This window comes from Cebus imitator, unplaced genomic scaffold (genome assembly GCF_001604975.1).
Source record: "Cebus imitator isolate Cc_AM_T3 unplaced genomic scaffold, Cebus_imitator-1.0 Scaffold34, whole genome shotgun sequence".
NCBI classification, from domain to species: domain Eukaryota; kingdom Metazoa; phylum Chordata; class Mammalia; order Primates; family Cebidae; genus Cebus; species Cebus imitator.
This window is the reverse complement of record NW_016107349.1, coordinates 439953-450599: the sequence shown is the minus strand read 5'-3', so window position 1 is coordinate 450599 and position 10647 is coordinate 439953. Positions and strand designations below refer to the sequence as shown.

Sequence of the window (10647 nt, the reverse complement as noted above, 5' to 3'; positions counted from 1 at the left end):
ACCATTAGGACACCCTCATCAATACTGGTGATTATTATTTTTCCTAAAGTGTGTTGATTTGAGAGCTGAATCTTAGGAAGCTGTTGTTGTATCACCTGCATCGCCTTGACTCCCACGGAGGAGACCACCCTTACTTGTTCATTTGTGTGTGTGTGTGCGTGCGTGTGTGTGTGCAGGTTGCTTGGCTGCATGTGACCTTAGGAGATAGTGGAAGGCTGCTAGTGTTAGATGGACAATACGGGACACAACCCCAAAAAGGCAAGGACCAGTCATGTAGGTGCATGTTGCTGATCTGATCAAACCTGCCTACAGTCTGTCCCAACAACACAACCTCCTAGAATCGGACCATCTTGCAGATATGACCTAACGCCTCCATAGGCTGCCCACGAAGCCACGGAAACTGACTTGGGTTCTTTTGCTAGAGATGAAAGCAGGGTAATGTTTGTGTTTGTGAAGTTTTCTTCTACAGCTAAAATATTAAATATTTTCCCCTTCCAGGATTATTTTATTAGTGATACAAAACCCAGAGACAGTCAATAACAAAGGGAAAACAATTTTTTTAATGGTAAAAACTTTATTTACTACTTATAAATACATTGCAAGACAAACTTCTCAAAAATACTTTTTCCCCAAAAACTTAATTAAAAAAAATAAAGAAAAGCTAACAGGTAAGCAGAATGTCTTGAGACCCCTCTGTGTTTTCAAGGAGAGCTCTGTGCAGCATGTGTCCACACCGAGGGCTGCAGCAGGGCAGAGTCTCCCTGAGCCTGACTTTGCCAGACCTCTTGGGTTTGGCCTCCAGGAGAGCAGCCAACCCCTGGACGTGAGCTCCTTTCCTCAGTCATGGCCACAGTCATATCAGATAGCATCTCTAACATTTCATCTAGGATTATCTAGTATAGATCTTAATATATTTGGGGCTATGTTGAATACAATGTTAACAAGAACGTAGCTTCTCTGCTTATATGTGTGAATTAAAAAGAAAAGGATGAGAATGACTCTAAGGTCAACAAACACCAGTGATGCTCTATGCGCTCTTAGTGTCCCGGATGGGTTCCCCAGCAAACCATCCCTCCTTCCTGTTCTGATATTACTATTCTTTTTTACATTGTGCCAAGGAGGACAAAAGATGAGAGATGAAAATAAAGCTTTGCCTTTAAAGAGCTTATCTTCAGAAATAAACTTCGTCTTGAGTTATTGAACTACAAAACACTATTTTCTGCAGTCATCCAAAGAACTGTGCCATTATTTGTGATGCCTCTGAATGTGGAGGCTGACTCTCCCTGTCTCCCTGTCCGTCCTACTCTATGGGGCCACAGCAAAAGCCAACCTGGGCCTTCAACTGGGCCATGTCTTCAGGAAGCTTCCTGAAAAGGAGGCCCCAAAATATCTGCCTTTATAGGTTCCCAGAGTACCCTAGAATATTCTTGGTCAATTTTTTTTTTAAACAAGTAGGAATCTACCTTATTTTCTCCAATAGTCTCCAAGCAGTATAGATCACTTGAAGATATGAACAGTTTTCTTGCCTGAGGGACCCAGGCCCTTGCTTGAAAACTGACACCATGGAAGGCTGTGAGCCCCAGGAGTGTGCGTCAGGATGTCCAGATGACCGGGGTTTAAGGGTTTTCCTATTCTCTATAAAGCATGTGCACACTGTACAGGGAGTGGGGGTGAAGCGTATTCTCTACATAGGCAACACAGCTGCCTAAGTCATGAAGGCAGTGGTCAGCCGCTTTGGCTAACATGTGTTAAGCATTCAATGGTGGGGGGGATACGTCTGGGTGCTGTGCTCGAGTCTCTGAGCATGTTGATAGGAAGCAACAAGAAAATTCAAACTGCTTTTTGCTGACTACTGGAAAGTGAAAAGATGCTCAAGTTTGCCATTCGAAGAAACCATAGGCATTTCAAAAACCTCTTTCTAAACTTTGGCTTAAAAAAAATATCAGTTCACCACAAACAGAAATATAAATCAAGGCTGTAGCCAGCTGCTGGTCAGGTCCTTGGCAGTCTTTTGTGCAAAATAAGGCATATTTGAGCTCCACATTAACTGAAACAAAAAGAAAAAGAAATATATTGAAATAATTCCCCCAAAATCAAAAGAGCTGGACTCTTGCCCTGAGATATCCAGCATAGCCTGCAGACTAATGGCACTGGGTCTGCAAGTGCAGTGCTGGGTCTGCAACCCACATTTTTAAACAAAGCCAAGAGTACTATATGTGCTCACAGTGTTCACTGTCAAAGAGTTACCCTCAAATTAGAATTACTGTTTCCAACTTGTAAGGAAAAAAGAATCCCTTATAACTAAACATGCAAATTTCTTCTGCTTACTAAATGTGTCTTAATAAAATGAAAGAAAATATATTTATTCATTTCCCCCAATAGTTCCCTCATTGATTAAAAGAAAAAAGAATACTAGATATGATAGCATTCTTTAAAATGATCGTTTAAAATTTTATTTTTCCATCAGATTTAAATGAGGTTTACTAAAATCGTATTAGCCACAGACTAATATATATTCATAATATATTCTATGGGGAAAAAATAGCCACATGTTCAGACTAATGCTCTCCCAACTGAGCTATTTCAGCTGTCTCCTATTCACACCTTTAATTCAGCAGATTCTTTTGGATTTAAACGGTTTCCCCGTGAGGATAAACGGACCACCAGACTTCACAGGTAAAGCCTAACTGAAAATCTTCACTTCGTGTGTGGATGAATGACAGCTTAGGTGCTGTGAGTTCTCTGAGATAAAGCAGGGCATCCTGAGGCGCCCTGGCTGGCCTCTTTCCTCACGCTTGTTTGGTTGGGTTGATGGGGTCTCCCTCTCCCTGCACCCTTCTGAGGGTTCCATCCTATTTGCTTGGCTCTTTCTGGCCCTGAGCTGCAGCTCCCGAGTTTGCAAGCCTGGGGAAGGGCCGGTGGCCATGCCTACCCCCTGAGGCTGGTCCAAGGACAGTGAGGCCCTGGAGCTCCAGGCTGCCCCTCCTGAGTGCTCACCCTTGGCAGGCATCTACTTGCTCTGCGTGCTGTAGCAGTGCACATCCTCCTTCCCCTTGGTGGTGTAGCCTGGGAGAGGCTGCCCGTACTTATCCACACACCAGCAGAAGCCCCGCTTCCTGCCTTTGGAAGGGCGACACTGTGAGAGAGAAACAGAAGACAGAGAGGTGAATGGCCCTGGATCTTGTGTCAGGTCGGTTGCCAGGGCCCACGAAGGTTTGCCAGCATGACTCTGCTATGCTGACAAAGCACAACAGAAATTTCAGCTAAGGCTACATAAGAGCCACGCTTGCCTAGAGTGCTGAGTGTACACCTATGCCTGTGTGTGGGCATAATTTCCTTCTCCAAGCAAGAGGGGGTGAGGGCAATGTTGTATTTCTAGGAATGTAAGGTGGACACCAGCCCCTGTAGAATCTCTTGGGCCTGCTGACTTATCTGCCAAATGTGGGACTGAGAGCATTCCGTCTGCCCGGGAATGTCACAGCTGTGCCTTTGGAGCCCATATCCAGTCTCACATGACACCTTCTCAGTAGGAATTTGTTGAATGAATGACTGATAGGAAATGTGGGTGTAAATAAGAGGCTAAAGAAACAATGGGAGTAGAGGAAGGCTCAGGCTCTCTGACTGTGGCCACCACTATGAACCCTGTGGCCACTGTGGCTCAGAAGGTCTCCGAAGACCAATTCTGTAGATATTACGATATCAGTTGTCCAATTAGAAAGTCAATTGAAATAGTGCCATCCCAAAATATGAAGTCTATAGAAGCACATTTACTACAGCTGAATGTTACTACATCCTAAATTTATTTGATTGTTTTCAGCTTGTTTAATTGGGATTTTAGGCACATGACTAAATTTGGCGGGGCACGGGGAGGGGGGCGGTGCTGATGTGTAGCCAGGATTCTCACTCACTCAATTCCTTTTCCAGGAATGGGACTGTGTTGTGATATAAAGATTTTGAAAAGACTGTTGTTTGATGTTGATGACCCTCATGTCTTCTTCTCACTTGGGCTTTCTAAGGAAATGCCAGTGTGTTGCAGGAAGACAGCAGCACAGCCAGTTTGGAAAGCCCTGGCTGTCCCCAGCATGGACGGAGTGTCTGATTTCACGTTCCATCCCCTCCACGCCAAGACAGACACCTGGTGTGCGCTAGGCATGGCCGGGCTCTCCAAGCTGGTGGCGCTGCAGTCTTCCCCCACCGCACTAGCCTCTCCTTGAAAAGCCCAAGGGAGACAGAGACATGGGAGTCATCAACATCAACAACAGCCTTTTCAAAATCTTAACATTGCAACTGGCTCACTATCAGGAAGGCATCAGTAGGAAAGGGGAGCCATGTGGGATTTCAGGCTAAACTTTTTGTGGTACTTGTTTGAAATGTCACTCCCTGACGCAGCATTAACAATGTGTCAACATGTCCACTTGCAGTTTATAAAGGGTGCCCCTGGGCAGCATCTCGTCCACTCTGTGGGTGAACCATTGAAAGGGCAGGAGTGGGAAATGGGTGGAGGACAGGCAGTGGGGTTGAGGATTTTGGCTGATCTAGCAGCACTCAGAGCAACAAGTCAAAGCAGCCCTCGGCCCCCCCTCCTGAGACTGGCACCAAGTCCTGGGCACTGGTGCTGCACAGGATTCAGGGTTAGAGCTATGGCCAGAAGAGCCTGGAGGCTGGTGAGGTGGGTTTCTCTTCTGTGTCAACAGAACTGGAAGAGGAAGAAAACATGACAAGGACCTCACTCACCTGCTTTTTCTTATAAAATCCTTTCCTGTCACAGTTGGGAATGTGGATACCCCTGGGACTCAGCACATTGAGGAACTTCAGGTGGTTCAGCGTGTCTTCCATTTCTCTACGGCAGGGACCCTGGGGATCAGGAAGGGCCAGAGCCACAGAGTCATGGTTATTACTCTAGAATAGGTGCTTTAAAAATCTTACAGTGCCTCACAACTGCCAAAAGTGGGACCTGTAATATGTTCCTCAGATACCTTATGTCTGATTTAGCAAGAAAGTACCCTGAAGATGCTAAACATCACTCCCTGTCTCCCTTTTGCTCTTCCCAGAGTAAGGCACAGAAGCTGGTTTAGAACCAATAGCAGGCCAATAAGCATAGAGGATGAGTAGATAAAATAAAAGTATTTTCATGAGAATATATTTCATTATCTGCAGATGTCTTTATGACATCCCATGTACTTCTAGGTATGTTATGTCAGCTTGATCCTCATAAGATTCTCCAAAAGGGTCAATATTCTTTATGCAAGGAGAGGAGAGAAGTGGGGCACAGTGGAGCTAGAGACTGCCCACCCATCAGCAAGATGCTGGGGCTTGTCAAGTAAGAATTGCCCTTGAGAGGCTCTGAGTACCTAGGCTTGACAGGTCTTGCCCTCCTACTTTAACAAGAGGAAAAGCTCTCACGTATTCTGTCTCCCGCCTGGACTCGGAGGAGAAGTTCTGGGTATCTGTGCTCTGAGACTCATAGTCGACTCTGTAGCGCTGGCTGTCTTTAGCATGCCCTTTCTTGATGATGCCCATCTTTGAATGGTGGGGCTGGGACTTGGGATCAGACACTCGGTGCGTGCTGGAGACGGACAGGCTCTCCACACTGCCGACGCTGTGGTCTTCCTCCGACTCACTAGCATTTCCTTGAAAAGCCCAAAGGAGACAAACACATGAGAGTCATCAACATCTATCAACAGTCTTAAAAATATTAATGTTGTGAGCAGGTCACATGTAAATGACAATATTAGTTGATAATCCAAATAAGTTTCTTTTTTAAAAAAATACCTCGATGAAGCATTATTCCATAATACTGCTTGCTACATGGTGGTTGTTCTACCTCAAGAAGTTGTCTTGAGGTAGAACCAACAGCAGGTCAATAAGCATAGATTTGAAAGTCTATCTGACAGCCTCTTCTAAGTAGCTGCAACTAAAGAAGGCAGACAAATGCTTAAGCACCCCCTCAGTATAGTAGATGGTGAAGGCAGTATGTTTCATCTTCCACCGGAAGGGGGCAGATCCGAGCCACAGGAGGCTGCCGCAGCGCTGGCTCAGAAATTTTGCAGGCAACTCCAAGTGTGATCCTCCCACCCGTGGGAGCAGCAGCAGTCTAGGGGACTTGGAAGAAATCTGCATTCTCCATTCTGGAAATGCTGGACTGGTGGCAGCAGTCTGAGTTGTAAGAAACTCTTCTGGGAATTCTGACATTCACCCAAGTGTGAGCAGTCCCGTCCTCAAGGCTACCAGGTAAACAGGCTTGTATGAGCTTGGTGTCCAGCTCAGATGTGAAAACTGAATATCTGCCAAGTGTTTTGCCTCAGGGGCTCAGGATCATGCAAGCACTTGGTGGCTTGTTTTCTAGGTCCCTGTTACATCTTTAAGACTCAAGGTCCACACAGACCCTGTGCATCCTGCTGGTTCCCTCCTGGGTGAGTCCTCCTCACCCCCAGTGAGCACAGGAGCACATGGATGAAGATAGTGCCAAAGTCACACCCACAGCTCAGACTTCTAAGTGCCAAAGAGCTTTTCCTTCCCTGGGTTGGGGGTGAGGGAGGAGAAATCCCCCTCCAGCAGATCTCCCTTTGATAATCAAAAGTGCTAGATGAAGAAAGTCTGATACTTAAATTGGATGCTGGAATATTAACAGTTTAATTGGAATTTTAAGTATATGACTAAATTTGAGATTGAATCTGTAGGCAGGATTCTCTCTCCATTCCTTTTTCAGAATGAACTTGGAGGGGCTATAAGACCCCTATGGGGATCAAAGGCTACATTCAAAGCCCAAACTCCCAGGGCCTATGGACCATGCCAAGCTCAGCCTAGCACAGATCTCTGAAGGGCTTCAGCTTAAGTCCATAATTGAGAGTCATGAAATTCCTGTACTACAACAAGCAGGGCTATAATGTCTAACCCTGGCAGGGAGCTCAGGTGGCCCATTTGCTCCACAACCTATTCTAGAAAGCTACCAGGGGCTGCAATGATTTGGCTGCAGATGCTCTGCTCTCCCCTGAAAGTGGCTAGTAGAAGGTCACTCACTTAGGGAATTCCCTCTCCTCTCTGGGTCTCAGTTTCCTCACCTGCCAAACAGCTTACTGAGGTCCTGCTGCAAAGTTCCCCAAGGGGTTCTGTGCCTTGGGAAGCACACATTCCCAGGGTCCAGCCCAGACCTCACAGAGTAGGTTCCTACCTGCTAGGATTTGGTTTCAATTTCTTTTAATCTTAGCTTTTTTTCTTTTTCAAGAATATACAGACATAAAAGAGATACTAAAAATGTAAATATTCTAAGAACGTGTAAAAAAACAGATTTACATCTCTTTTCTGAGAACCTTGAGTAATTTCTTAAATTTCCCCAGTTTCTTCTTAATGCCTGGGCTGCAGACTAGGGCATGAAAACAGTTCTATTTAAAGCAACAGATAATTGTGACTTTTGACTGTCATAAATTTACCTTTTTGTCAAATGGATTCTGGAAGTCACTTATATCTTTTTATAACCTTACAACCCACATCAACCTATTCTACAGAGCTACTAAGGTAGTAATCATAATGATTGCTAAAGCCTAAGAATGACAGTGTATATCAGTATTTCTAAGATCACTTTTTGAGTATCCCAAAATGCACAATAATGCACAACATTTGGCAAATGACATAACTTTGCCCGGAGGGACAAATATCTCCAGCAGCTCTAACAGCTAAGCAGACCCATTGTGCGCTTAGGCATCTGGAATCTTGCCTTTGCACCAATCCAGCATTTCTCAGGGATGAACAGAGCCAGTCTTGCTTCGCAAGGAAATAGCTTTACCTGGTGGTGGAAGGAACTCTACAGTTACGTAAATTATAAAGGGACTGTTCATCCTGCTAACCCTAGATGGGGGCCTGCCCAGGGGCATCTGTCCAATGCGATTGTTGAGGAGTTGAAGGGATCAGGATGGGGATAATTCTCCCAGTCTTCAGCTGTGCAGGGCAGGAACTTTATTTCTCATATAACTAAGTGAGGCTGGCTAAGCATACTGGAAACATGAACAGCTGCCAAACCCATTAAAAAAAAAAACAACCCTCTTTTTTAAGGGAACAATATGATGCCCTTACCAGAGTTGCCACCTGCCTGATAGCCTGATAGTGGCTGAGCCAAGAGAGTATCTGCCAAATGCTTGCATTTTTCCTCTTCTGGGGCTCTCCTTAACAACATCTCATTCCCCCTATTTCAGATTAAGAAGGGAAACAGCCCTAGCACTGATTCCAGTTTCCTTCCCTGTCATTGAAAGTGACTTGGTCCACATTGCCCGCACCCCCCAAGCACCAGGAAGTTTGTTTGAGGTTGGTACAAGCGCAGGGGTGACCTGGGGTGTACGAATGGGATGGTACTTAAAGTGGCACGCAGGGTTCAAACCTACACTCTGTTGCAGCCTCTGTTATTTCTTTTTCAACTTCAGGTTTTCCAGCCATAGAACATACCAACACCTGAATCCACTTTGTTTTTGGAACCAGGACTAGACATTGCTTTGCAAACCAAAAGTATTGTGCAAATGTCAGTATTTTAAAAGAGAGGTATCATTTCCTACAACGTGCTTGCCCACCTTCCCTGGTCCAAATCCATCTCTCTATGTCCCCCATCCCTAAGCATCCCTGGGATTTCAGTCCACACCCCCGTGCTGGGCTAGGAGGATCTCCTGCGTCCAGGATCTTTCCAACAGCTAAGCTCCCCTCAGCCCCGGAAACCCTTAATCCGTTTTCACTGAAAGCGCTTTGCAATTTGCAAGCACTCTGCAGTTAGAGAATCGAGCAAGTAGAGGGGCCGGCTGGAGAGGGTCCCTTCGGCGGCTCCCTCACCCGTCGGGGCCTCAGTTTCCCCACATACTATCTCCAGTGAGAGGAAAGCCAGAGTCGCCCGCAGCAGCACCCAGCAACCTCCAAGCCCTTCGGCGCCAGTGCTCCGGGTGCTGCGCGCAGCGCACCTGGCGCGGGCGGCTCACCTGGAGCGGGCGGCTCTGACAGCGGGTGGGAGCGCGAGCGGCCGATGGCACTGGCGTTGACGCAGAGCCCTCGGCCGTTCAGCAACGCCTGCAGCGGGCGCGCCTCGTCGGGTGACGGCTGGCAGCGGAGGCCCGAGCCACAGCGCTCGGTGTAGACGCCGCACGACTGGCCCTCGCGCAGCGCGCAAGTCAGACAGCAGCCGCAGCCCGGCTCGCGCACCAGCTCGGCGCACCCGGTGGGCGGAGGCGCGCACTGGGCCAGTGCACGCGCGTCGCACGGCTCGCAGCGCACCACGGGACCCAAGCCCGCCGAGCTCGCGCCAGCCCGCGCCCCCGGGGGCCCGCCGACCAGCACCAGCACAGTCAGCGCAGCGGCGCAGAACCTGAGTCGCGCCCGCAGCATGACGTCCGTCACTGGGGCACGCTGCTTGGCAGACCTGGGCGCGCAGGGATGGGGCGACAGAACGCGGCGCGAGGCTGTGGGATCCAGGCAGGAAGCGGTCGATCCTTAGTGCCCAGCCGCAGCGTTCGCGTCTGGGAGGCCCGGGCGCGCCTGCCGCTATATAGAAGCCAGGGTGGCCGAGGACACGCCCCGGAACGGCGCGCCCAGGAGTGGGGGCTGGGGGGGCGGGTCGGCGCAGGCACGGCTGCGGGGGCTGGTGCCTCGCCCTGAGCAGCCGGGGCCGAGCTCGGGGGCGTGCAGCTCGCGACTCGCCCGGGCACCTGCTCTCAGTGCGCACGCCCGGGGCCGGGTCACCTTGTCGTCTACAGGAACCAAGATGTGCCCGGCCACCCCGGCACCCGAGGCCACTTCAGAGCCCTCGGTCTCCCCAGTCACTCCTGGCCAACTCAGCACCCCGACCTCCTCGACGCCGCCGCCCTTCCCCAATCCGCTCTCCGGGTGAGGTCGCTCTGCGGCGAGCCAATGTCGGGGAAACTGGCATGCACCGCGCGGAATTCGTTGTGTACCTTGCGGAGCTTTCTAAAATATAATTCCGCTGGCAGGGGCAGTCTTGGGACAGTTCTGATTTACATTTGGGTCTCAGGGAGCCAGGGCCTCTCCCCCTTTTCCCGTCCACCTCTTTCCCCATATCCATACAGCTTCCTTGTATACGTATATACACTCCTTTTAGAATGGAAAGACCGATTTCGTTGTCTTTTGCACTGAATAAGTAAATAAATAATTGGACCTCTACAAAGAAAAAAAGACCAAAGACAAGAACAGACAGACAGAAATTCAACTGTAGGGTTGAATTTACGCCCACTGGCTGTTCACATCCCCAGGCGCCCACACATAAGCATCTGAAGATGCCCTCGGGGCCTTCGCGCCTTTCCTGGCTTGCTTCTCCACGCAGGAAGACTCACACCTGCTGCTACACCTCAAGTCCCCAAATGAGAGTGGACCGGCAAGCGAATGCGTCCTTAAGGCAGAGCTTTTCAAATATTTTAAATGACAGCAGTTCTTTTTGTTTTGGGTGTTCTCCCTGATTATGTTTTCCAATAGAGTTTCAACCCACGACAAAAGAATAATAAAGGCAATAAAGTGGGCAGTGCTGAAGCGTAATTAACCAAATAGTCCTTAAAATAGGCAACTTCCGTTGTCATTTTTTGAAGGCGACTTTGTATCCCTGTACTAAGTTCTCTCTGATGCGGTGGGATTCTCACTTATCTTTGCAATCTAAACACTCTTCAG

The 10647-nt window shown here is 48.4% G+C and overlaps 1 protein-coding gene across 1 annotated transcript; it reads right to left on the bottom strand.

Moving 5' to 3' along the window:
• Positions 1-554: 554 nt before the first annotated feature.
• On the bottom strand, positions 555-9499 carry IGFBP3 (insulin like growth factor binding protein 3). The gene is made up of 5 exons (XM_017524566.2): positions 8955-9499; positions 5404-5630; positions 4735-4854; positions 2998-3136; positions 555-2047 (listed from the first exon to the last, which is right to left on the bottom strand). Exons 1-4 carry the CDS (start codon positions 9355-9357, stop codon positions 3011-3013), a joined length of 876 nt encoding a protein of 291 aa, XP_017380055.1. The 5' UTR covers positions 9358-9499; the 3' UTR covers positions 555-2047; positions 2998-3010.
• Between the last annotated feature and the right edge of the window lie 1148 nt (positions 9500-10647).

Coding starts and splice junctions, on each gene's coding strand:
- IGFBP3 (XM_017524566.2), bottom strand. CDS start 9,357: ATGCTGCGGGCGCGACTCAGGTTCTGCGCCGCTGCGCTGACTGTGCTG. Junction 4,855..5,403: donor CCAGGCGGGAGACAGAATAC/GTGAGAGCTTTT, acceptor CCTGATCCCCAG/GGTCCCTGCCGTAGAGAAAT. Junction 3,137..4,734: donor GATTTTATAAGAAAAAGCAG/GTGAGTGAGGTC, acceptor TCTCTCTCACAG/TGTCGCCCTTCCAAAGGCAG.